The 26,952-nt window shown below is 44.6% G+C and overlaps 2 protein-coding genes across 20 annotated transcripts in view; one reads left to right on the forward strand and one right to left on the reverse strand.

Annotated features, from left to right (window-relative positions):
- The window catches only part of GIT2 (GIT ArfGAP 2), a 53,024-nt gene extending 44,680 nt beyond the window's left edge, over positions 1-8,344 (reverse strand). For 8 of the 19 annotated variants that reach the window (XR_006195502.1, XM_042911342.1, XM_042911358.1 and 5 more), the window contains exons 1-4: positions 4,736-5,077; positions 3,871-4,004; positions 2,234-2,346; positions 1,267-1,372 (exon numbers count right to left, since the gene is read on the reverse strand). Coding sequence is in view for 18 of the 19 variants with exons in the window: in XM_042911342.1 (XP_042767276.1) it covers positions 1,267-1,372; positions 2,234-2,346; positions 3,871-4,004; positions 4,736-4,883 (501 nt within the window). In the remaining variant the exon portion in view is untranslated. Of the gene's footprint in view, positions 1-1,266; positions 1,373-2,233; positions 2,347-3,870; positions 4,005-4,735; positions 5,079-8,158 lie in introns of those variants that run through there. The other 11 variants (XM_042911353.1, XM_042911346.1, XM_042911354.1 and 8 more) reach the window with 2 other exon arrangements.
- Positions 8,345-11,039: 2,695 nt separating this feature from the next.
- Positions 11,040-26,952, forward strand: part of ANKRD13A (ankyrin repeat domain 13A) — a 32,928-nt gene continuing 17,015 nt past the window's right edge. The window contains exons 1-4 of the mRNA XM_042909716.1: positions 11,040-11,303; positions 21,581-21,713; positions 22,541-22,665; positions 26,339-26,384. Of these exons, the coding sequence (XP_042765650.1) occupies positions 11,208-11,303; positions 21,581-21,713; positions 22,541-22,665; positions 26,339-26,384 (400 nt within the window). The 5' untranslated portion in view covers positions 11,040-11,207. The remainder of the gene's footprint in view (positions 11,304-21,580; positions 21,714-22,540; positions 22,666-26,338; positions 26,385-26,952) is intronic.

A 26,952-nucleotide genomic window follows, 5' to 3' on the forward strand; every position in this document is an offset into this window, starting at 1 on the left:
CCAAAATGCCGTATCTCTTAATCTAAGAATGCAGAAACCTACTGCAGCAACTATATCCATGCCTTATTTTTAAAATTAACTTATTTAATAATTTTAAATTGGTAAAAAAAAAACCCATGCCAAGCCTTATTGATTAACAGAAACAATTACATGTACTTCTTTTTTTTTTTGGAATGTTTATTTATTTTTGAGAGAGAGAGACAGAGCATGAGCCAGGGAGGGGCAGAGAGAGAGGGAGACACAGAATCTGAGGCAGGCTCCAGGCTCTGAGCTGTCAGCACAGAGCCCAACGCGGGGCTCGAACTCACAAGCTGCAAGATCATGACCTGAGATGAAGTCAGACGCTCAACTGACTGAGCCACACAGGCGCCCCCCAATTACATGTACTTCTATGCAAACTTTAAAAAATCTGACTTGTGAGTGCCCATGCTCTGCGTGAACATTTCCTAAAGGCAATGCTTTGAAAATAAAGATACAGATTTCTCAGGGCATCTCTCAAAAACATGCAAAGGCCCACATAAAGAAAGCCATCTACTCGTTTTGCAAGTATAATAAAGAATCCTGAGCACTACAGCTTTGAGTCATCCTGCTTCCTGAAGACCCTACTCAGTATACAACCCGGATGCCTAAAGAAGTCCCTCAAGCTTTCTAGTCCCTTCTAGAAACAACTCAAGGATGATTCCTATTTCAAAGTTAATCAAAAAACTTATAAAAATATAATTGTATTGTTTTATTAAAAAATATTTTTTTAAGTTTCATTTATTTATTTTGAGAGAGAGAGAGTATGAGCAGGGGAGGGACAGAAAGAGAAAATCCAAGCAGGCTCCACACCGACTGCGTGGGGCTCAAACCCATGAACCATGAAATCCATGGCCTGAGCCAAAGTCAAGAGTCCCAGATGCTTGACCAACTGAGCCACCCAGGTGCTCCTAGAAATACAACTTTAAAACTGTATCTGGAAAAAAAAAAACAAAAACAAACAACAAAAAAAAAACCCACAAATAAAACGGTATCTGAAAAACACAAATTGTTTTCTAGATACATACTTATTTTTTCTCTTTGCCCTTGTACCTCCACTAAGATGAATGGCTGCCATTTCAATTAAGATTAAAGATGAAACCAATTCCAAAAAAGGCTGTTATTATTTAGAATACAGAAAGGAGTTTTTGTGTTGTTTTTCCCTTCTTCCTCTTTAAGTTTTTTTTCAAGCAAAACAATACACTGTTTCATCCAGCAACAGTAGGGATTTTAAAAGGTGTGGCCCACCTTGCTAAGGTCTTTGGCAGTCACACTGTCGTCATCCCGGCAAGGCAAGCGATGCACAAACGCCAACATCTGATACTTGGCTCTGATGAATTCTGCTTTATTAGGACTGTTTGAAAACAAAAAGGAAAACAGCTCACTTGCAATGCAGATGCAACATTCCCCATTCTTCAGGTTGTAAAAAGAAGAGGAAGTGACCCGTATCTCCCACTCGAGAAGAAAATGAACAATAGAGAAATTCCAGCAGGAGTTTAAGACTTGCAGTCTCAAAACATCGATTAGTCATTCTCATGGCCAGGACTGCAGAGGACTTGCTTTTTATAGCACCTCTCCTCTCTTTGTAATTCTCTTTTTTAAAACTTTTTTTAAGTTTATTTACGTATTCTGAGAGAATGAGAGAGAGTGCACAAGAGGGGGAGGGGCAGAGACAGAGAGAGAAAGAATCCTAAGCAGTCTCCGTCTGCACTGACAGTGCCCAGAGCCCAATGTGGGGCTCAAACTCATGAATCGTGAGATCATGACCTAAGCCAAGATCAAGAGTGGGACATTTAACTGACTGAGCCACCCAGGGGCCCCTCTTTATAATTTTAGTAATTGACCTAGTGGCCTTCCAAGGAAGGGGCATTTCATCCCATCCTATAGGTGAACCATCAGGCAGACTGGAGCCCAGAACCGAGATTTCTGGTCTGACTGCCTCTTGTTTGAGCACCTAAGCTTAAATCTGATTACATGAACAGCCTCTGAGCCTTTGTCTCGAACTGGAGAAGCCACTGACTTGTGCTATGCAACCATGCAGAAGAGATGGTCCTGTGCCCGGTCTTCTGCATTTCTAAAAGCAAAAGGCTCAACGCACAACTGAGGTGTACCCACCTCCTGTGCTGCCCTGTGAAAGCTGGTCAAAAGTAGCTGTGCACCTTTAAGTGGGCCCCGTGTGTCACAAAGAAATAAAAGTATTAAACATTCCACTCACTGTACTTTATCCTGTGGATTAGCTTTACGTCTTCCGCTCATAACAGAGGCAGGGTCCAGCAATGAATGCTCCCATATAGAATTAGCACCATTATTATACAAGGTCTCAACCATCTAAAACCAAGCAGTGTAAAATCATATTTTAATTTCTTTCCACAAATATTCCCTGGGAATTGTAGTAACTGAACTGGGAAAACCAAGCCCCATTACAAATACTAGCATGATGGGGATATCCCACAAATCACTGCTTTCTGATTCTAGAGTGAGAACAATGAACCTGCATGCAGGATTCAGGTTTGACCAGGAGGACAGCTAAAGACCTAAGAGGGTTTGATTAAATTGTTCTTATAGATTATGGAGGAAGAGTACTTTGGCATTTTAGTGCAGTATTTCCCAAACCTGATCACCCAAATACTATTTTCAAGATTCCTAACAACCCACATACTGTCTAGACTATCCGCCTAATATTTTTCTTTAAATCCACTCATTTTTTAAAACTTGTACTAGCAATTGTGGCTTGATGTGCTAGTTAAAGTTCTCTTATACACATTAAGATAATGTCATTATCTTACCATTAAAATAAATACTTGAGTATTACCTACATCTGTCTTGAGTACCACTGGTGGTTCATGTGCCATACTTTCAGAATTGAACTTTTAGGGTCAAGCCTGGCATTTTAAACTACTCATCTCTGGACTTTCTTCAGGCCCTATAATGAAATCTGTAAACAAAGACCTGAGAGCAGTAAACTCCTACTTTCACATGAGATGGAGCTGTTAGAAACTTCTCAGCGTAAGTTATTAATAAACCATACTTCCAATTTCATTTCAAAGCACGCTCCTGACACAGCCCCATCTGTGCTTTGTATTGGTGCAGATACCATCACATCAGAGACCCAAACCCACTTGTTTTGGCTCCTTGGTTTATATGGTAAGTTTAAGGGACACGTTGTACAGCTGCCACAGATCTAGTAAAATATGTACTCAAGACAAATGAAGGCAAAACACATGCTTAATTCTGAGTTCCAATGGAACTTGAAGAATGTGTACCCCAAAATAGAAGTACAGGTGACATGACATTCAACCCCAAATAAAACAAAGAGCTCACTTAACACTTAGCAGGGTGTTGGGCATTCAACCGACACATGTTAACTTAATTTGGTCTCTAACTGGTTAAGAAAAACTTCAAGAAAGCTTCAATCACATGTTTCGGAAATTTCTGAGGAATCTCAGTCCATGCTTCCAACAAAGCAGGAAACGTAATAAAAAGTTTCTGAGACTGCAGCCTTCAGAAACATTTATCATAGCATAGGGAAAAGATGGGCCATTTAACAACAATTTCTGGTGACAGTCTGGAAAGTCAGCAGTGAAACATCACCAAAAAAACTTTAACAATTATTTATCTATCTATAATTGAGCTTTTGGGGCCAGATTTATTTGTTAGGAGAGGGGGAAAAAAACAATCGTAAGCAACGAATTCAGTTCTCACACACAGCACTGATAGGCACGGCACCTCTATTCAGTTATGATTCAAACACTGCTGTTAAGATTTAAGAAGCACAGTGGAAGAAATGTTAGTTGCTAAAAGCAAGAGCCCCGAAAGCTCCAATTACATGCTGGGTGAGTCCTTACTCTTTACCTGCAGCAGCGTGGGAGGCCACGGCGCGTGCTTCAGGTGCCTTACTTGGGAGACGTGGCGCCCCAGGCTCCGGTGGACGCTGCAGCACTCGTCACAGATAAAAGTCCCCCGGTTTACTGATGCCCAGGAAGGGTCTGGAAGGAAGAATGACATCTCAGTGGCGGGGACACCGGGGGCTGCTATGCTGCCACACGGGCCCAGGTGACCGAGGTTTGGTTTTTCAGAAAAACTAGACCTTTCTGCTGTTCTAGAATGCTAGTGGACATACCAAGCTGGTGAGCCTGTCTGATGGTGCCACCTATGTTGGCTTGACTCGGCACAACGTGAAATGAGACTAAACGCGACTCGAAGCCCTAGATAAGCAGCCGTCTCCTTTCCGGTCCAGGACCACAGTCTGTAGCCCTGATGGGATCGTCCATCTCAGATGCTCGCTCCTTCATTGCACATAAGACAAGCAAACCGAGAGGGTACGCATGAATCATCTCAAACCCATCTCCACAAAGGGCAAGAGAACATAATCATGTCAGTGAATGATCCACATTATCTGAAGCATTATCTGAAGCAAATCTACTAATCTACTGCCATACCTCCGCACGGCTCCATGCTTAGCAGAAAGCTGCAAGAAACATGACAACAGAACTGCTTGGCTATGTGGCTCAAAGGACAGACTGAGGAACCTGGCCTTTGTTAGGAAATGTTCTATGACATACATTACTCACTTCAAATAAACGGCTGAGTCCCCCCCCCCCCCCAACCTTCCCACCTTACAATTGATCTGAAGGAACAGAAGCTGTAATGGCAGCAGCTTCACAGAGGCAAAGATGTAAAATAAAAACGAGTAATATTTTTGGTGCGGGTACAATACTTTTTTCCCACGAAATCCCACGGAACTTCAGCAGACATCCTCTGAGACAGGAATAATTCGCACTTGGTAGGCAGTAAGAATAATCCACACCAGGCAAGTAAACTGAACACATACTTAGAAACCCCAGATAAAAACAGACTTTCTCCATGTCGTCAGACTCACAATGGGGCGACAATAGGTGCCACTCAAGCTGCCTGATCTAAGAATTCTATTTAAGAATTCTTCAATGTCCACAAAAATCTCTGCAATGCATGTACACCATCTTTACCACGTTTAACAGTTTATTCAAACCCTTTCCGACCCTACAATGAAAAGTTATGATTTCAATCAGAGACAAATCCTGGGAGTCAGAGGGTGTGGTGGTTGAGACGGTGGTTCTGCAGACAAGCAGCCCGGGTTGGAACCCCAACTCTGCCACTTCTTGCACAATGATCTCAGGCAAGTAATTTCTTTGAGCATCCTCACCATGGATCAAATGGGAATAACAGCATACCTCAGGCGAGGGTGGCCAGAAAGGGTAAAGTGCCTTGTATATAGTAAGTACTTAGTAATATCAACAGTTCTAAGTTTTCTAAATTATTATTATTTTTTTTTTTAATTTTTTTTTTTTTTTTTAACGTTTATTTATTTTTGAGACAGGGAGAGACAGCATGAACGGGGGAGGGTCAGAGAGAGAGGGGGAGACACAGAATCTGAAACAGGCTCCAGGCTCTGAACTGTCAGCACGAGCCTGATGCGGGGCTTGAACTCACAGACCGCAAGATCATGACCTGAGCCGAAGTCGGACGCTCAACCGACTGAGCCACCCAGGCGCCCCTAAATTATTTTCTAAGTAGCAATCAGATATTTCAAGAGGCCACTGAAATTCATGACAACTGGAAAAAGGTTTTGTCAATACTTAAAACATCAAATGTGTCAGACGAACACAACTATAGCGAAAAGACTCAAGTGGGGTTTCTGGGTAGGTGGGTGCAGAGGAGGAGCTATTTAAAATGAACTAGATTCACTAAAAAAAAAAAAAAAAAAAGAGTGAAATATTTGCTAAGATGTGATCATGGTCAAGTGTTTGCCATGAAACAAAACAGAAACAAAATCATTCAATGAAGTAGAACTCTGTCAGTACGACTATAGAATCCTGAAAAACAGAAATTGAAAATATCAAAATGAAAGATACCTACAAAGATACATAAGAACACTTCTTTTTGTAGTACAGTACTCATGCTACTACTATGGTGGGGGGAGACTAGTTTGAAACCTAGCTTTGGTTTTCAAACATCATTCAGAGGATTCACAGTGTTCTTGGAGAAAACTAAACAGGAACAAGACAACAAGGATTTAACACCCAGTAAGCAAGGTTCTCCATCACTTCAACATCATGGATCAGAATCCCATGGAAAAAAATGTTAGAATGTTCACAATAGAGTAAAATCAAAATCGAGTTCTTATGACGCTGGGTAGAACCTTCCCAGTTTACCTAAATGTTCTGTGCTGGGGCTTCCTGACCAGGACTCCAAGAACAACACAAATGAGCTTCAGAAATGTCCGGGACCCCATGAAGGAATTATAACATGAATTCCGTGTGAAAGAGTGACTAAATGTGCATTTTCCAGAGAGAAGGGCTTCGCAGTCATCAGAATTTTTAAAGGGACCCCTAAGAGAAAGAGGTGACTCTTTGACTAGGGCTCTGTAGAAAAGGCAGCGCAAATTCCTAGCTGCTCAAGTTCACACAACATTTCAAGGTAGCCTAATTATATTCAAAACAGGAAGGAAATGACTCAAGTCTCTGTAGATTAGGCATTTGAGACAACTAAAATGATACAATGGAGGAGAAAACGTTCTGAAATACGCACAAAATGCTGCACAAGGGCAAGACAGTCAGAAGCATGGCAATGGAGAACTCAGCTTTCCTTTGTCCCCTACCAACGAGTGGGGAGTCAAGAACACACGTTCCAAGAGGAAGTCTGAATCTAGACTCATGTGAATCAAACACATCACAGAAAAGTTCAACTGCAAACAAGAAAATAAGGAAGTGGAACAAATAACTTTTTCAGAGAATACGATGGAGTCTGTATAACCCACACTAACTTGAGGTCCTCTTTTTCAGCTCTCCACCCTCCTCCCCATCTTCAAAGGAAACTGGTAACCCCACTTGCACTACACAGGCCATGAAATAACCACATAAGGTTTGAGTTATCACAGTACTATTTAAAATCAGTCTCCACTTCCATATGACAAGATGAAGTTCAGAGCAGTTGCAAAAACACTGCTGTGCAATGATTACGTTATGGTTAATTGGACACTAACATACCAAAGAAAGCCATCTTACCTTTGAATGACTTCAAATTTCAAAGCACTCAAAATCCAAGCACAGAAAATAGCATAGAGACCTGTCAATTCAGTTCCAATTGCTAAGAGGGATCTGAACTCTAAATCTGAAAATTACACAGGGAAGAATGGCTTTGGCCTTTCAACGCACCCATATGCCTATCCTGCCCGAATGCCCCCAAGTGTGTCTATTTGCCAGTGATTTTGTTTGTTTCGTAGGCTGTAATTAATGTAAGATTTAGAAACTCAACTCTAGCTTTAAGAGACTGCAAAGGTTCTGTCCCAAACACCGCAATACAAAAAAGAAACAAACTTTGATGAGACAATCCCAAGAATATTCATTGACTCTTACCACTGAATGTGGTTCTCCCAATTATCTCCATCGGAAAAATAAGGAAATTAAGGCCGGGCCAAATGAAATCACCAGCCCAAGGTCACCCACAGGCAAACCTAGTTTGAACCCAGGCCGTCCAGATCCCCAAACTCAAGACACGCACTGCCTCCCAAGTGCTGGATGTGTTTCCAAGACCCCGAAGTCCTGGAGATTCTCCCCGGTGGAGGTGGAGTGGGAACCGGGATGTTAGGAGCAGGGAAATCATCTACGGGAGTCCCCTGGAGAGTATCGGTGGACGGAAGCGATGAGCGCGCCCACCCTGGGCAGGGCCCCCTCGCAGGGCGGGGGTCCGGGGGGGCTGTGAGGGGAGGGAGGGAACACCTGCAGCCTCTGGGGGCCGCAGCCGGGAGAACGCTCGCATTTTACTTCTGTAATTGGCCTTCCTGTGGATTGCCCAAGCCCCTTCCTGTTGGGGAAGCGGCCCCGACCCCGCAGCCTCCCCGCCCGGCCTGGGACAGAGGAGACGAGAGGGGATGAGTGGGGATGAGAGGGGAGGGAGAGACGGGAGGGCGGCGGCCCCCTTTCCCGCCCGGCTCTGACAGGCCCGGGACGGGTCCCGTTCCGAGGCCTCCCCGCCTCTTCCTCCCCGCGACCCCAAGTGTGGGGTTCGGCCGCCGGGACCCGCCCGACCCGAGGGGGCGGCCCCGGGGCACGGGTCCCTCAGAGGAGAGCTGAGCAGAGCGGGCCTGGCCGGTGCGACTCACCCGGCCCGCTACAGTCCGCGCACACCTCGCTGCTCCGAAGCCGCTTCGACATGGCTCCCGCCTCCCACCTGCCGGGAATCAGGGTCCCGGGGACAGCGAAGGCGGCGGCGGCAGCGCTTCCGCTCTAACGGGTCCCCGCGGCGGCGGCGGCGCTGGCGGCGGCGCCTCTCCCCTCAGCGCCTCGCAGCCGCGGCGCAGCACGCACGCGCGGGGAGGGGCCTTTCGATGACGGACAGATCACGTGACAGGAAGGGGCACGCTGTCTTGTCGCCATCTTGAGTGAGGGCAGCATCTTCTACCCTGCTTGCAAGTTTTCTTCAATTTGGGTTTCCCTTTCTGGAGGAGATTCTTTGTCCCCGCACTGATTAATACCAAGGGAAACAGCAAAATCTAGTGGCCAGAGCTCTGCAGCCACAGCCTTCCTGAGGCAATCAATAGTTAAGTCACTTAATATAACTGGTCAAGTTCACTCACTTATTCATTTCTTTCGGTCGATAAATATTTATGGACCATCTATGTTCCACACACTGTTCCCAGCGCTGGAGAAAAAATTGAGCAAAGAAGACAAAATTTCCTGTCTTTATGGAGCTTATATTATGTTGTGGTAGATCTACAATAAAATACGTAAAATAAGGAACGTTAGATGTTTCTCTGAATGCAATTTTAGTCTCATCTGCAAAATGGAGCTGATGGGACGGGTTGTTTTGTTTCGTTTCATTTTGTTTTGTTTGCATGTTCTGCCACATAAGAATGATACTTACATTTTTAAAGCGTTATAAAGAAGAAAAAGGAGAAGATGAAGTGGATGAAGAATATTCCATGAAACTCATGTATGGCCTGCAGAGCTAAGTATTTACTGTGTGACTAAAGACAAATGGAATCACTTAACAGAAAAATGTGGTGTGCCTGCCTCATAGTAAGCACTCAATAATAGTAGCTCCCACTATTATTGATATTTGGTATTACTATTCTTTTCTAATCTCAATTTTTTTGTTTTTGAGAAGAATAATAACCTACAATGATTTACGGGATGGGGTGAACTGAACACAGTGAGTGGCGATTAATCAGCATGAGAGAAGAGATGTGACCCTATGCTAATGAATATTTATTGTATGTCTTGTATGTAAATGCAACCGTGATCTCCATTCTGCAAATCCTGGATGCCTTTTAAGGGCCAGGCACTGTTTTGACTTTAGATATTCTGTGGAGTTTTTCAACTTATGAATAGGAGAGGTGTTTAATAAACATGGAACGATGAACAGAAAGATTAAAGATTAAATTTCACAAAGCATCTGAAAAGATAGGAAGTCTTGGAAGAGATCAAAGAAGCCCTGGTTTTGGTCCATCTCTCCGTTTTTGTTTTTGTTTTTTTTCAATGTTTATTTATTTATTTTGAGAGAAAGAGAGTGTGAGGAAGAGGGCAGAGAGAGAGGAAGAGAGAGAATCCCGAGCAGCCTGTTGGTGGGGCTTGATCTCATGACTGAGATCACGACTTGAGCCTACATCGAGTCAAACCCTTAACCAACTGAGCCACACTGGCGCCCCCAGCCGCCTCTCTATTTTGATAAATGTGTGGTGTAGGAATAGCTGCATAATTCCCACACATTCCAGAGTGAGAGCCTCTGGGTGCCATCCTGATGCTCCTGCATCCTGTTTTGGTTCACAGACTCACAAATCTTCTGGACTCAACACGTGTGGACAATGGATTAGGCCAGGCTTCTTGAACAGCTGCTGTTGCAGGCATCTGAAAAGCTGGATGTGCACAAGCAGGGGAGGTGGAGGGTATGCTTTCAGGATGCATTAAATAACTTTGCCCAGCTGTGTGGTCTCGTTGTAGACAACTGTGCAAATAGCTTACGCTGGTGAGTAGCTGTCAAGTTGACTTGGCTCTTCATTGAATCAAAGAGCTGTAGTGCCTTAGGTTGAAATCCAAAGAATGAACTTAATATTTGCAAGCTGTGGTCACGTTTGGGTAGTATCTACCCAAGTATGGCCTTTTCTGCCATAATCCAAAATTCAACTGGCTAGCTTCAAAAATAGATGAGCCTCATATGTGGGATAAACCACTGCCATAGGTAACTTTGAATCTTAACCCAGTTCGGAGTTCAGATGGGAACAGTGGTTCTCAACTGGGAATGATGGTTCTCTTCCAGGGGTCATTTGGCAGTGTCTGGAGACATTTGGGGCGGGGAGTGCTAGTGGCATCTCGTGGATAGAAAGGCATCCTACAAAGCACGGGACAACCCCCACAGAAAGAAAACTCACTTTAAAACGTGCAGATGTTGAGAAACCCTGAGAAAGAACTGTCTCCTTGTTATGCAAATCTTTAACGCCACTTCTCCAGAGTTTAGAATTCTTCCTTTAAATTTGTTTGGTGTTGCCCACTTCCAAAATGGCTTCTGGCCAATCATGCATGCACTGCCCAGTTCCAAAAAGGCTGCAAGGGAGTCAGTTACTGGAATGGTTTGGTCCAGGCCTCCGCTGTCACCCCCTGAACTCAGAGCCGATGGAAGAGGCCCAGTTGTGGGCCGAACCATGTGAGCTTGCTGGAGCAGGGGGAAAGGGGCTGGTGACGGGTAGGCCGAGTTTTCCACGTCGAGATCATGGGCTAAGGAAGAGAGCTTCCTCTCTGTTTTGGGATTGCACTGTGTTTCCCGGTGCGCAGCTGGGGGTAGGGGGGATCGGGCAGACCAGGGGCCGGGAGGCTGGCCTCGCCTCCCCCCGCCTCGGTGTGCGGTGGTTCGCCCCGCGCACTTCCCAGTTTGGGGCAGTTCGGCCCGCAGAAGTCGGTTCGGGAGCTGTCAGCGCGGGCGGGAGCGCGGCGGGGCGCGGGGTGGGCGCGGCCGACCCCCGTCCCCGACCCGGCCCGCGACCCCCGACCTCCCGCGCGCCCCGCACCCGGCCCGTAGGCCGCCCCGCCGCGTACCGTGCCGCTCGCTTGCTGCGTTTTCTCTCTCTCTCTCGCCGGCCGCCGGGCGGGCACCGGAGACCCCGCCGAGGCTGAGGCTTGTCAAGCGGGCGGTGAGGGCCCGGCTGCGGCCTTCTCGCCATGTCCTCGACCCGCGACAACAGCGGCCACTTCCCCTTGCACCTCCTGGTCTGGAACAACGACTACCGGCAGCTGGAGAAGGAGCTGCGGGGCCAGGTGAGGGGCGGGGCGGGGCGGGGGTCCGCCCACGGTGAGGGGTGGGGGGAGTCAGGGGTCGCTTCGAGCCCCTGAGCCCATCTCTAGCCCTCTGCCTTCGGGGCCCGCAGACCCCTTCTTCACCTCTGCAGCCGTGGGACAGTAATAGTAGGACGTGTATCGGAGTGCTTACTGTGTGCCAGGCCCTGTGCCGAGGGCTTTATAAACCATCTATACTGCCTTTCCAACAGTCCTAGGAGGTAGGTACCTTTATTACATTTGCCATAGAAGGAAACTGAGGCTCTCAGAGCTTCTGTGCCTTGCCTAAAAGGTCGCCCGCCTAAAGAATACCAAGTCGAGATTTTAACTCCGGCCGACTGGCTCCAGAGTGCACGGTCTTAACAAATTAGGCTCCACTGCCTCTCCCAAAGAGGTGAGAGCAGCACGCCCCGCTCACCCCCACCCCCCTCCTCCCAACCCTTTTTGTATGAAAGGGCTTGGTTGGGGTTTGGAGTCCAGGTTCTTCTAACTCGCCCTGTGACCTTGGGCAAGGCATGTTCCCTCGCTGGCCCAGGGAGGCTGATGATACACACCAAAGTTTGAGAATCTCTGGTGCACAGGGTTCTTAAAATCCCTTCTGGTCCTAAAGTGCTTTGATTCCTCGTCTTTTATTTATTGCCTTCTCTTTAAAGCAGTGGTTCTCAATTGGAGGTGATTTGGACACACACCTCCTGACTCCCAATGGTAATGCATGGAGACATTTTTGTGTTATAAGTAGGGAATGGGAGCTACTGGGATCTTAGAGGTAGGGATCAAGGGCGCTGCCCACCATCCTACGCTGCACAGGACAGCTCCCCGCAACAGAATTATCTGGCCCAAAATGTCAGTGGTGTTTTGCTTGAGGAACCCGGATGTTAAAGGCACCTCAACAATTCTGGGAGTTATTGGTGCAGTCAAGTTACAAGCTCACGTACTTAGCAGTTAGGGTAAGGATTTGTACTTTGGTGTAACTCTTGTTGACTTCATTTTATCCAGTGTGTTGCTTAAAAAATCTGTTGAGCACCCACTGGAAGTCAAAAGTTGCTCTTTTTTCATTTAAACCCTCTGTCCAGACAGAATAAACTTTTATTGGAAGAGTCATTGGTCTTAATTGGATCATGCCCCCAGAGTAAATGACTCACCATTAGGTGTCCCGGTATACCTGGTGATTTAATTCCCTTTCTGTTACCGGACGTGGCCCAGAGGGAATCCTCCATCACTTTGCTCTCAGCTGAAAGTGTCTCACCTCGGACAGTTGAAAAATGACCCAGGCAATCCTGCTGTGTTTTGCATCTGCACTTCCTCAGTATCGGGGCTACCCCCAGTTTCTTGTGAAATAGTGAGATAGAGTACAAAGAAAGTCCTAGAACTAAGCTCCCTTTTGCTAGACAATTTCATCATCATCATTAAACCACATACTTTTTCAACACTGATTCCTGAAAACAGCAGGCTTTCTATTCATTGGAGGTGAAGAAAAGAGTTTGAGTGCAGTGCAGTTTTTCTCTATAGAAAAACTTGTTTGATAAGAACACAGTCTCGGTTATAGTCTCAAATGTGGCAGGGGCGCCCGGGTGGCTCAGTTGGTTGAGCGTCTGACTTCGGCTCAGGTTCATGAGCTCAAGCCCTGCATTGGGCTCTGTGCTGGCCGCTCAGAGCTTGGAGCCTGCTTTGGATTCTGTGTCTCCCTCTCTCTGTGCCCTTCCCCCGCTCATGCTCTGTCTGTGTGTCTCTCTCTCTCTCAAAAATAAATAAATAAACAGTTAAAAAAATATGGCATAGTGCGGTGCCTGGGTGGCTTGGTCGGTTGGGCGTCCGACTTCGGCTCAGGTCATGATCTCACGGTCTGTGAGTTCGAGCCCCGCATCAGGCTCTGTGCTGACAGCTCAGAGCCTGGAGCCTGTTTCAGATTCTGTGTCTCCGTCTCTCTCTGCTTCTCCCCAGTTCATGCTCTGTCTCTCTCTGTCTCAAAAATAAATAAAAGTTAAAAAAAAAAAAATGTGGCATAGTTATCTCCTCATTCTGTAAGCTGTGTAAAAAAAAAAAATGTCCATTGAAAGTTCTCCGTGCTTCTTCCCTTGAGAAATGTTAAGCACATTCGTGATGAGAGAATTATAATTTTGCAGCAGATTTTCCTGGAGTGTACTTGTACTGTCAAGGGAATCAAAGGAACAATACTCATTCTTGCTAATTATTTGGTTTTGCCTCTGTTACCGGTTATCACTGTAGACCATTTCCCAGTATACCAGTTTCCTCTGGATAAGAGGTAGTTAAGTGTATTCATAAAGAACATCTTCACCCTGAAAGCTTGACTGTCATGACCACATCATCTAATCTCAGTCCTGAAACTTGGCCACTGAAGGGGTCGAGATGGGGCTGGCTGGCTTCAAGGGTGTGTGTGCTACCTGTGGTCAGCAAGGGCCTGTGCTTGGTTTAATGCTCTGCTGTCACTGTCATGAAATTCCTCATTATTTTTTTTGGAAAAGGGAGCCTTGCATGTTCATTTTCTGCTAGGCCCTGCAAATTATGTAACCGGTTCAGGGTTAAGAAGTTGAACGTGGCCATCATTAAAATATGTGACAGGAGATACTTCGTTGCTTTCTTATTTGTCAAGATCTCTTGATGATGCAACAGCTTCCTACTTCTGTGACTTAAAGGCAGCTCTGTTAAATGCTGATTACGTTGTGAGCCTGGGCTAGTTATTCACCCTTGCTGGATTGTTTCATCTGTAAAAACAGGGAGAGTAGCACTGCAAGCCTACTCTTTTGCCAGGCACTGTGGCAAAGTGCATTATATGCACTTTTAGATTTGATTCTCACACCGAATCCCCTGGAGTGAATGCTATCACGATCCCCATTTTACAGATAAGGAGACCAGATGAGGTGGAGAGGCTCAGTTGCATGCTTAGCCAGTGGCTGCACCAGGGTGTGGACTCAGAAAGCTGGACTCTGCCCTAGTGCTGTATTCTTAACCCTTCCATTCTACTTTCCATAAAAGTACCTCCATTTCACAGTTGTGGACAATAAGGCAGAACAGATCGGAGAGTGCGGCCGCATAGTAAATGGGAGTAACCTCCTGTGTCATCATTGCTGCTGTGATTCTGTTTCTTTTCTGTATGCTCCAGTTTTTCTGCAAGGAACCTATACTGGCTGCATAATTAAAAACAAAAAGTTCCTGTCGCCCAGCAGTACAAGCAGCTGTTTCACTTGGCGTTTCGTTTGCCAGAAAGCCTCTGCTGGCCGGTCCTTCATTCCTTCCATCCCACGAGTGAGACTTGAAGCAGGCACACGGGTGGCTGTAAGAATTGTGTTTTGTTCTAAGAGCAGCAGCACAGAAAGAATCAAGTTCATCCAGAGGAAGAGGACAGGCACGTTTGTGAGTGTGTGTGAGTCAGCCCCCACCCCGAGGTCTTGCTGCAAGCTGGAGTGTGGAGTTTGCCAACTCTGCAGTAGTTTTAGGCTTTCCATGTTGGCTCAGCAGAAGCACTTTATTAAGTGCCTCTTAACGCATCGGCTCTATGGTCTTTAATATTCAGTGGGGCCTTGAAGTTGTGCAGTGGAGATGATTTGTGTCATGGTTATGATGTTTGTCACTTAGGTAGAGAGGTCTGTTAAACATCTCCGGCCTTCTTACGGATGCTGGGAGAATGAGCGAACACTTAACAGGGACATATGTAAAGGTCAGCAATGTACCTTATATGTGTGGTGGGGCGGGGGGGGGGGACCCAGGACCCAGTAGGGTGGAGGGTGGCAGATGAGGCCCAACTCGAGGGCCAGCCCCCAGTTAGGAAGCCAGCAGGTGAAAGCCCACCACCATCAGGGCAAGAGGAAGAGGATGTTCTAGGCAGCAGCAGTACTCAGAGCTGAACAGGGAGCCACCCCGGGGTTCTCGCCCCAGTCTACGGCAGGCCAAGTCGGGCACTGGGTGCACATTCAGGTTGGTGCATGTTGGCTGGCATCCTGCCAGGAGCCAGGCATCCAAGATGAAGAGCTAGCCTGCTCTCGGGTACTCTCCCGTGGCCCTGGGGGCTCAGGCTCACCGGAGGGAATTACACCCATGGATACCATTTCCTGCCTGATTTGGGGTGGGGGAGTCAGTGTGGGCCACAGCCGCAGAGGACCAGGGCAGTCTGAGATGCACAGGAATGAGGTTGGTTGACTCGAGAGAATGGAAGGCCAGTTAGCAGCCTCTTCCCGGAGGCCCTGCAAGAGGTCACAGTAAAAGTTTATGAAGCACTTGCTTCATGCGAGGTGCTAGGTGCGGTGGGGAGGCCAAGAAGGTTTGAGAAATTCACCTGAGGCCAGTCAGGGCCTGGAAGCGGGCCTGTCATCTGGCTCTGCAGCCTACACTCAAAGCTTGGCCTCTTCCTGCCTCCGGAGGGCGGCAGGATGTAAACAAGGCTTGGAGCAAGCAAAGTTAGTGGGCTTAAATTAGCACATAGGAAGGAGATGTGCAGAACTCTCATTCCTGTTCCTCTTTGGGGGAACTGTTATAATTTAAAGAGGTGAGCATTTTTAATTTGGTACAGTTCATGATTGAAGAAAGCTAAAGGAAAAACCAAAGTGATCAGCTTCCAATGTGAATTCCAGTTTAATTCCAAAAGCTCTCACCCACCGAGCTAATGTCGTTGGTTGGAGACCCTTATATTAACGGTAATGAAATTTGAACAGATCCCTGTTAGGGAGAAAGTTTCAGCTTATATGAAACTCCATATGTGGGTGTATGATAATAAGAGCTAATTCTTAGTGCTTCTACGGGGTTAAGTATTGTGCCTTAACTCTTGTAAGAACTCTGTAAGGTAGGTGTTTTTTATTGTTCCCAGTTTACAAGGGAGCAAACTGAAGTCCAACCAAAATTAAGCAATTCGTTAAACAGTATATAGATAATAGGTTAGTTGTACGTATTACATAAAGCACATACATACGTAGGATTTTTTTTTTTTTTACGTAGGTTTTTGTTTAAACATCTTTGTTGAGATATAATCACCCATTAAAGTGTATCATTCAGTGGTTTTTAGTATATTAGCTGAGTTGTGTCACCATCACCACTATCAAATTCCAGAACATCTTCATTACCCCAAAAAGAAACCCCATCCCCCTGAATCACTCCCGATTTCCCCTCAACTTCTTCAGCCCCAGGCGACCACGAATCTACTTGCTGCCTCTATAGATTGCCTGTTCTGGATGCTTCCTACAAATGGAATCATACAGTATGTGGCCTTTTGTGTCTGGCTTCTTTCATGTAGCACGTTTTGGAGGTTCATCCACGTGTGGTATTTATCAGTACTTCATTCTTTTCTATGGCCGAATAATACTCCATTGTCTGGGTGTACCACATTTTGTTTATCTATTTACCAGCTGATGGATATTTTTGTTCCCCCCTGCCACTATTTGGCTATATGAATAATGCCGCTATGCACATTTGTGTATAAGTTTTCATATGAGTGTGTTTTTCTTTTTCTTGGGTAAATACGAGAGGAATTGTGGGGTCATATGGTCACTCTATGTTTGACTTTTTTTTTTTTTTAACCCACACTCGAGTTATTTTTTTTTTTAGTAAAATTTTTTTTTAATGTTTGTTTCTTTTTGAGAGAGAAAGAGAGATCAGGAGAGGGGCAGCGAGAGATGGAGGGGACACAGAGTCTGAAGCAGGCTCCAGGGGCTGGAGCTGTCAGCGCAGAGCCCAACGCGGGGCTCGAATTCACGAGCCGCGAGATCATGACCTGAGCTGAAATTGGGTGATTAACCAGCTGAGCCACCCAGCCGCCCCTATATTTGACATTTTGAGGAACTGCCGATTGTTTTTCCAAACTGGCTGCGCCCATTTTACATTCCCACCAGCAGTGTGTGAGGGTTCCAGCTGCTCTGCGTTCATGTCAACACTTGCTAGTCTTCATGACTGCAGTCATCCTAGTGGGTGTGCAGTGCTACCTCACTACAGTTTTGATTGACATTCCCCGAGTGGTTAGTGAAATTGAATCTCTCTTCACGTACTTCTTTGCACGGGCATATCTTCTTTGAAGAAATGTCTATTCCGATTCTATTTTCATTTAAATATTGGGTTATTTGTCTTTTTTATTCTGGAGAAGTTAAGGTTCTTCATATATTCTGGATACTAGCCCCTTATCAGATAAATGACTTGAAACTATTTTTTTCCCATTCTGTGGAATGTTTTTTTGTTTGTTTTTTGTTTTTACCTTTTTTATGATATCATGTGAGGTACAAAAGTGTTCAGTTCTGGTGAAGTGCAGTTTGTCTGTATTTTCTTTGGTCTCTTATGCTTTTGGTTTTGTATCTGATTAGATTTTACCTGACCCAAGGTCACAAAGACGTACTCCTATTTTTCTTCTAAGAGTTCTGTTGTTTTAGCTCTTACATTTGGGTTTATGATCAACTTATTTTTTTTTAATTTAACTTTTTTAATCTTTATTTATTTTTGAGAAAGAGAGAGAGACAGAGCATGAGCTGGGGAGATACAGAGAGTGAGGGAGACACAGAATGTGAAGCAGGGTCCAGGCTCTGAGCTGTCAACACAAAGCCCCATGTAGGGCTTGAACTCATGAACTGCCAGATCAAGACCTGAGCTGAAGTTTGACACTTAACCAACTGAGCCACTCAGGCGCCCCTCAATTTATTTTTTTTAAGTTTATTTATTTATTTTGAGAGAGAGAGAGAGAGAGAGCGAGCAAGCCAGCACCAGCTGGGGAGAGACAGAGAGACAGGGAGAGAAAGAGAATCCCAAGCAGCCTGTGTGCTCACGAACCGTGAGATCATGACCTGAGCTGAAGAGTCGGATGCTTAACTGCCTGAGCCAGCCAGGTGCCCTGGGCTTATGATCAGTTTAGAGCTTAGTCTTGTTTGGGCTGCTGTAACAAAATACCATAGACGGCATAGTTTATAAACAATGGAAATTAATTTCTTACAGTTCAGGAGGCTCTAAGTCCAAGAAAATGGTGCAGCAGATTAGGTGTGGTGGCTGGAGAGGGCTCTCTTCCTGGTTCCTAGCAGTAGCTTTCTCGCTGTGTCCTCACATGGTGGGAGGGGTGCTGGCAAGCTCTCTGGGGTCTCTTTTGCTAAGACACTAATTCCACTCATGAGGGCCCCACCCTCATGACCTAAGCACCTCCCAGAGGCCCCACTTCTAATACCATCATCTTTGAAGGTTAGTATTTCAGAGCACATTCACATGCATCTACTGAGATGATAATGCGTTTTTTATTTTATCTTATCCTATTGATATGATATATTACACTAATCATCAGATGTTAGTCCACCTTTGCATTCAGGATAAATCTCACTTGGTCCTGGTGTTGAACAGCTCTTTTTATGTGTTGCTAAATTTGTTTTGCTAATATATTGTTGAGGATTTTGCATCTATGTTTGTAAGAGGTAGTGGGCTGTGGTTTTCTTTTTTTGTGATGCGTTTGTCGTCAGGATAATACTGGGCTCGTACAGTGAGGTGGGAAGTTTTCCTTTATCTTCCATTTTTTTGGAAGAGTTTGTGAAGAATTGATATTAATTCTTTGAATGTTTGGTAGAATCCACCAGTGAAGTGATCTGGGCCTGAGACTTTTTTTCCTGAGAAGTTTAAAAATTACTGATTCAGTCACTTGTTAGAAATTGTTAAGATTTTCTGTTTTTTCTTCAGTCAGTTTTGCTAGTTTGTATCTGTCTAGGAATATGTGCCTTTCATTTAAGTTCTGTTACTCAGTTGGCATACAGTTGTTCATAGTATTCCTTTTAAATATTTTGTGTTTCTGTAGAGTTGGTAGTGATATCCCCTCTTTCATTCCTCCTTTCAGTAACTGGAGTCTTTTCTCTTTCATTTCTTGGTCAAACTAGCTGAAAATTTGTCAGTTTTGTTGATATTTACCAAGAACCAATTTTTGGTTTTGTTGATTTTTCTGTATTGATTTGCTATCCTGTTTTGCTAATTTCTACTTTAATCGTCCAGTGTTTAAAAAAAAAAAAAAAAACTTCAAAGTTTATTTATTTTGAAGGAGAAAGAGAGCATGAGTCAGGGAGGGGCAGAGAAAGAGAGAGAGAGAGATTGAGAGAGAGAGAATCTCAAGCAGGCTCCACACTGTCATTGCAGAGCCAGGCACGAGGCTCGAACCCACGAACCGTGGGTTCGTGACCTGAGCTGAAATCAAGAGTTGGATGCTTCATTGACTGAGCCCACCCAGGTGCCCCTGGCACAGTCATCCACTGTTTTTCATAACAGTCACCATAATGTAGTATTCTTCTTTCCTTCTCTCCTTTCAAAGGAGAAAGAGACACATGAGGTCCTTCAGAGCTACAATTAGCAAAATACACAATGTGCTGCTGTCCATCTCATACATATGGTTTTACCTGTGGTTCAAAATAGGAAAGAGCCAACAACTTAGTGTATTTGGCTTTGATTTTACACATCATATCTAGTGGTTGCCCAGGAGCTTGGGTGTCAATCCTTAGTCTGAGATGTTAGTTTTGTCCTGGGGTGTGAACTGCATTAGGTAGAATTTCCCCGTTTCTGTGATAAATATTGTTAAGCATTTCCTGTATGTCAGACCGTGTCCTAAACCCAACACCTTTCCTGTAGACTGAACTTGTTCGGTGAGAAAACAGTCTATATAACAGATGTGTAAGGAAATAATGAATTTGCTAATTATTTCTTTCCTGCTAAACTTCAACTCAGTTAAAAGTCTTAGCTGTATTACTTTTTTAAAAACAATGATTTACTGCCGAGTAGAGACTAGGGTGGTGGAGGAAGCTAAGAAATATGAGACTTGGATCTGGCCCTTTGGAATTCTCAGTCTTTGGTGAGATAGACAAGCCATACCCTTGGGAAAAGCCAGGGAATCCTGGGAGGTGCCCTGGGCCCCATGCCAGGAGATGTGTTGGTATTCCAGTGCCTGAGAGAACACTGAGGCCTGGGATTGGTCCAGGAGGACGTGTGTTCACTCAGCAGAATGCCTTCCGCCACTGCTGTTATTCCTCGATAACAGTTCCTGTCTTCACTGCAGAGTGGCCATGATGCAATTAGCAAAGCAGGGAAGTTCAGTAGCTGGTGGACAGCAGTTGCCTCCTTCTGTTTGCCCTCCTCCCCTATGGCCAGTACGTGGCATGTTCTGGGTATCTGTGGAGGCTGCGTAGCAACTGGCATCTCAAATCAAGAGAAAGCACTTCTAAGAAGTAGATGGCACTTTTATATCCCAAAAGTCCCATGGCAGTTTACTGTGTCCTTGGAAGAACGTTCAGTGTCATCTTTGGAAGGCAGCATTCAGCGTTCAGACTGAGCTCCTGCCAGAGAAACTGCCACTTGGCTCTGGCCACCCAAGGCAGGTGGCAGAGGGCAGGCCGGAATAGGCATAAAGAGCGAAAGCCAAACCGCTGTGTCTGGCACGGGGAAGTAAACCTTCAAGGGGAAATGGACCAAAACGGCATGTGCTTGTTCTCACATTTACCTATAAATATGTCCACATACACGCCTGGCAGGTCATGTGTCACAGGACCCGTGGATGGTGCTACGTTAGGGCGCTTGGAAATCCGTTCAGAGTAATGAGAGTGGCGTTTTGGTGGGAACCCAGCTAGAGAATGTAATTTTATTCTGACCCAAATTATCTTCCGAACTTTCAGTTTTGCTTGAAGTCCTACACTTCCTGTTCTAGACCTGAGTGCTGTCATATGCTTGAGAAATCCCCCATGTTCTGTGTCAGAGGGTGGCTGCATTTCATGAAAGCTCCTAGCCTTTACTTAGTCTTACTTTGAGTGCCGTTGAGAGCAAAAGATGTGTTTCATTATCTGAGGCTTATAGCCAACGCTTATTTATTAGGCATTTAACTTTATAGAAAAATGAACTCAGTAGTTATCATCTTTATTTACAGCCAAATTAATATTTCAACCATGCCCATGTGCAAGCATTCATTTTCCTACATATTTCTGTAGTTAATGTGTAAATTCTATTTTCTATTTTTATACTAAATTAAAATTTTTTTAAGCTTATTTATTTATTTTGAGAGAGAGCGTGAGCAGGAGGGGCAGAGAGAGGGGGAGAGAGAATCCCAAGCAGGCTCTGCACTGCCAGCTCAGAGTCTGACCTGGGACTTGAACTCACGAACCGTGAGATCATGACCTGAGCTGAAATCAAGAGTTGGACACTTAACTGACCGAGCCACCCAGGCGCCCCGATTTTTATACTAAATTTTATCTCTTAAACACATTTCCATGTTTTGATATGATATACAGTATACGATCCTGTAAACACTAGTGTTTACTTCACAGAATGTGGAGGCTCTGGATCCACGAGGTCGAACCTTACTGCACCTTGCTGTTTCTCTGGGACATTTGGAATCTGCTAGAGTCTTGCTCCGACATAAAGCAGATGTTACAAAAGAAAATCGTGAGGGATGGACAGGCAAGTATACTTTTAAAATCAAATTGAAAACCTTTTGTTTTGCTTTCATCTGAAACCAAACTGAATAAAGGCCAGTCCCAATTATAGTTGTCCTCAGGTTATCTTTACCTTAAGACTCTTTCTCTCTTGGGACCAGGGACCGGGGTGAGTTGATGAGGGCCTTGGAGGCTTGCTGGCTGGCCTGCAGCACGATGGTCAGAATTGTGTCTTGGGCCAGAAGCCCTCAGTAGAGGGTGACTCCTATCCAGAAAGCAGCTCTGAGTACAAACCCTTGTACCATACACGAGTATGGAGGCCGGACTCCCTCTGAGGAATGTGATGTTAACTCCAGTGAATCTGTCAGCATAGGCAAAATCAAAAACAAATTATGGCTAAAAGTAGCCTTTTCCAGTGAAACCCTGGCATTTCACTTGACTGCAAGCTATCTATCATACTGTCGGTCAGAGTGATTTTATGTTGGCTGAACAAGGAGATGCATAAGCCCTACCTGCCCGATCCCCATGTGACCACAGTTGTGCGATCACACAGATAAAGCCAGCTCAGCTCTCTGAAGACACGCAGGATTTCAGAACCAGTGGGAAGAAAGGGGGTGTGGGGGGAGGATTGAAGTTGGTTTGATCAAGAGGCTACGAGTGCCGTATTTTCTTTTCACTGTTAAGAGCTAGCTTTAAGCAGCCATGGTCATAAAAGTGAGGTGGGACTGTAGCCTCTGTGTCTCTGAAGAAAATGTTAGTCTTTGATCTGTAGATTCTTTTCAGACTGGCTGAGGAATTTGTCAGAGAGCATGAGACTACTGGGCGATGACGTTTCACCATTTTGGTTTCCAGTTTTACACGAGGCTGTGAGCACTGGTGACCCCGAGATGGTGTGCGCCGTTCTGCAGCACCGGGACTACCACAACACGTCCATGGCCCTGGAAGGGGTGCCTGAGCTGCTCCAGAAGATTCTCGAGGTATCCATAAAAATCTGACGATGCCATAATGTGGGTCAATTGCTGACAGCATAGCCGGAGACACAATTGGACATCCACGTGTACCTTCGTGAGAGTTTTTGAGTCATAAACATGCTCTGTTTAATACCAAATAGTATTGTTGCTTATCTACTAAATGTATGAGGTCTTTCACAAATTACGTTTCTGGGTCACTAGACCTACCCTTTTAAGTGCTACTTAAACATGATAGCTTAAGACAAATATACATCAACTAATTTGTCTGGGTGCTCGTCTTCTTAACAGTGGCCTTCTGAGCACAGGTCATCTTGAGGAAATTGTGATGAGCATTGGTTACTGTACCGGGGTTTCCAGGGCCCGTGAGCTCCGATGTCTGTGTGCACCTTCTCCTTGCCACACCTGTTGACTCCAGCCATTAGCATTTTTTGACTTCAAATCTGTTGGCTTCATTTGTTGACAGCCCAGTGGCTTTTGGCCAGTAATGACAGTTATCTGTGAATTAAGGTTTATGGGCTCTGTGATGCTCGAGGGTCATTTTTATAGCAGTTTGCCTCCAGGCTCATCGACCATTTTGCATGACGGCTGCCATTTTTCAGACAGTCTTTGTTACCTGCAGCAACGTTCTTAGGAGTCAGTTGTGCAATATTCTCAGGGCAACAGGAGACAAGAAAGGACCTGTGCCTCAATCTTCCTGTCATTTATTCTCCATTTAAGCACATGAGTGAGCTTCCCAAAATATCTCCAAAGATATTTGCCAGATAAGTCCGCTGCACAGCTTTAGTCAATGTATTTCTTGAGAAAAATTAACAGCTCTGTTGAGGAAAGGAACAGTTTTGCGATGAGTAAGCCAGTCACTGCCCGTTATCCGAGCACTCTTTTTTTTTTTTAATTTTAATTTAAATGTTTTTAAATTTACATCCAAATTAGTTAGCATATACTCCAACAATGATTTCCGGAGTAAATTCCTTAATGCCCCTTAACCGTTTAGCCCATCCCCCTTCCCACAACCCCTCCAGGAACCCTCAGTTTGTTCTCCATATTTATGAGTCTCTTCTGTTGTGTCCCCCTCCCTGTTTTTATATTATTTTTGTTTCCTTTCCCTTATGTTCCCCTGTTTTGTCTTTTAAAGTCCTCATATGAGTGAAGTCATATGATTTTTGTCTTTCTCTGACTGACTAATTTCACTTAGCATAATACCCTCCAGTTCCATCCATGTAGTTGCAAATGGCAAGATTTCATTCTTTTTGATTGCCGAGTAATAATACTCCATTGTGTGTATATATATATATATATATATATATATATATATATATACACACACACACACACCACATCTTCTTTATCCATTCATCCATTGATGGACATTTGGGCTCTTTGCATACTTTGGCTATTGTTGATAGTGCTGCTATAAACATGGGGGTGCACGTGCCCCTTTGAAACAGCACCCCTGTATCCCTTGGATAAATACATAGTAGTGCAATTGCTGGGTTGTAGGGTAGTTCTATTTTTAGTTTTTTGAGGAACCTCGACACTGTTTTCCACAGTGGCTGCACCAGTTTGCATTCCCACCAGTTCGCAGTGCAAAAGAGATCCTCTTTCTCTGCATCCCCACCAACATCTGTTGTTGCCTGAGTTGTTAATGTTAGCCATTCTGAGAGGTGTGAGGTGGTATCTCATTGTGGTTTTGATTTGTATTTCCCTGATGATGAGTGATGTTGAGCATTTTTTCATGTGTCAGTTGGGCCATCTGGATGTCTTCTTTGGAGAAGTGTCTATTCATGTCTTTTGCCCATTTCTTCACTGGATTATTTGTTTTTTGGGTGTTGAGTTTGATAAGTTCTCTATAGATTTTGGATACTAACCCTTTGTCTGATATGTTGTTTGCAAATATCTTCTCCCATTCTGTTGGTTGCCTTTTAGTTTTACTGATTGTTTCCTTTGCTGTGAGCACTCTTTTTTAAAGACATATTTGTATGACACTCAAGCAAAAGCATTCCTAGAGATACTCCTTCTTCATGGGCTGCATGAATCCTTCCATGAAATACGAAATGGTTGTATGCATTGTTTTTAAACAGTTGTGTCTGGTGTGCAAAGACCAAGTGGGTTTATTGTTTTCTTATCTAACGTACCGGAGGAGGAACTAAAAACACATCTGCCCACTCAGCAAAACAGCAAATGACTTAATGTGGACTCACCCTCTTTTAAAAAATTCAGTGTAGGGGCGCCTGGGTGGCGCAGTCGGTTAAGCGTCTGACTTCAGCCAGCTCACGATCTCGCGGTCCGTGAGTTCGAGCCCCGCGTCAGGCTCTGGGCTGATGGCTCGGAGCCTGGAGCCTGTTTCCGATTCTGTGTCTCCCTCTCTCTCTGCCCCTCCCCCGTTCATGCTCTGTCTCTCTCTGTCCCAAAAATAAAATAAAAAAAAATAAATAAATAATTCAGTGTAAAGGACTTTCTTTTCTTACCTGTATTGATCCATAGCAGTAAACTGCATTGTACTGTGCTCTCTGCTTGAAGGTGTAGACAGCCTGTGAATGACCTGTGTGCTCAGTGGCACGAGATGCTGTGGTTGACATTTTGTCTTTCAACAGTCTCCTTAAAACAAGCCCACCTTTTCTTGTGTGCTGCCCCTCAGAGGGCCTTTGCCCATCACTGGAATTCTGGTTTTACTCTAGGCTAGATCCTTGCCCTTCCTGTCCTGTCCTGTAAAAACTGTGACAAACCACGGGGGTGGGAAGGAACAGAACAACATCTGGGATTTCTAGCATTTCTCTTCTTGGATGGTAACTGCTGGACTTCTTAAGAGCTCTCCAAGAACCTTCTGTAAAAATTCTTGGCAGGTCAGGGGCGCCTGGGTAGCTCAGTTGGTTGAGCATCCGACTTTGGCTCAGGTCATGATCTCATTGGTGGGTTCGAGCCCCACATCGGGCTCTGTGCTGACCGAGCCTGCTTTGGATTCTCTGTCTTCCTTTCTCTCTCCTCCTCCCCACCCCCAACCCCCTAACCCCCTATGTGTGCACACTCTTTCTATGTCAAAAATAAATAAACATTAAAAGAAAATTACAGAATTCATGGTAGGTCAGAAAGTCATCCTAAAACAGGGCTGCTCTGGTGGTGTAAAATTTTATAAAGCCAAGTACTAAAAGTTTAAGAGGAAAATGAGGGCAGAAGTCTCTTAACTGGAGGGAAAATCAATTTCCTGGGGAAGTGATGTCTGGCAGCCTCTTCTGGTTTCGAGGTCCAGTGAATATGAAGCACTTGCCAGCACACAAACTTTTACAGTCAAGTTCCCCGTAGAATAGATGGACTTGACATTCCTTTCTCGCTGCCCAGGACAGTCTGTTACCCACACTGCATGGCAGTGCGTAAGCCCATCTTCCAGGCTCATCTCTCTGCTACTGTTAGGAACCAGACTGTCCTAAATCAGATTTGATTTTATCCCCCTCTAACCTTGTTGCCTTCAGTTAACTTTATTGACTGTCTAGACATACTTTATATCGAGGTAAAATATCAGCCTGCGTATAAAATAAGCACTTATTTTTGACGGGTTTGCATTTTATGTTTCTTCTTATTTTCTCTGTTCTCTCCTCCTCCCCCTCTAAAACCTCATTAACCCTTACCATGTTTGCATTTAGTTTATAGCGCCAAGGGTCATTTACTTTAAACCTTTGTCCTTCAGGCTCCGGATTTCTATGTGCAGATGAAATGGGAATTCACCAGCTGGGGTGAGTGGCTCTGGGCTTAAAATTTATTTGTTTCCAGATGTATTGACCCTGAATAGAAGTTTATTTTTCCTTTCTAAGATTTTAATGTGTATATATTTTTAAGTCTAAGAAACGCATAGTAAAAAAATAAAGAAAAACCGTCACCTATAGTCTCACTTAAGCACAACTTAAGCTGTTAATGCTTTGGATATTTTCCTTCTCGTTTTTGCCCCTACGCACAGAGATTTTTCTCCCAAGTATCTGTAAATATAATATAGAGACAGTTTTTTCTCCACTTTTTGTCACTTAATAGGAGACACTTGTCCATATTATTAGTTTTTTAAGATGTCACTTTAAATGGCTACAATTTTAGTAAGAAGATTTACCGTAATTTATTACTCATTTCCTAATGTGGTTCAACTTGCTTCTTTTAAACTTGTTATTAGAAAGAAGAGGAGGAGATGGATGTTGGAATAGCTTGATTTTTCACAAAGTGGATGTATTGCTCCAAAATCTTATGTAAGGCAAAGTGACTGACAGTAATTTTCATAGATGTTCCACTTTTATTCCTTGTAGATCAGTTAATAAC

The sequence above is a fragment of the Panthera leo genome, chromosome D3 (genome assembly GCF_018350215.1).
Source record: "Panthera leo isolate Ple1 chromosome D3, P.leo_Ple1_pat1.1, whole genome shotgun sequence".
NCBI lineage: Eukaryota > Metazoa > Chordata > Mammalia > Carnivora > Felidae > Panthera > Panthera leo.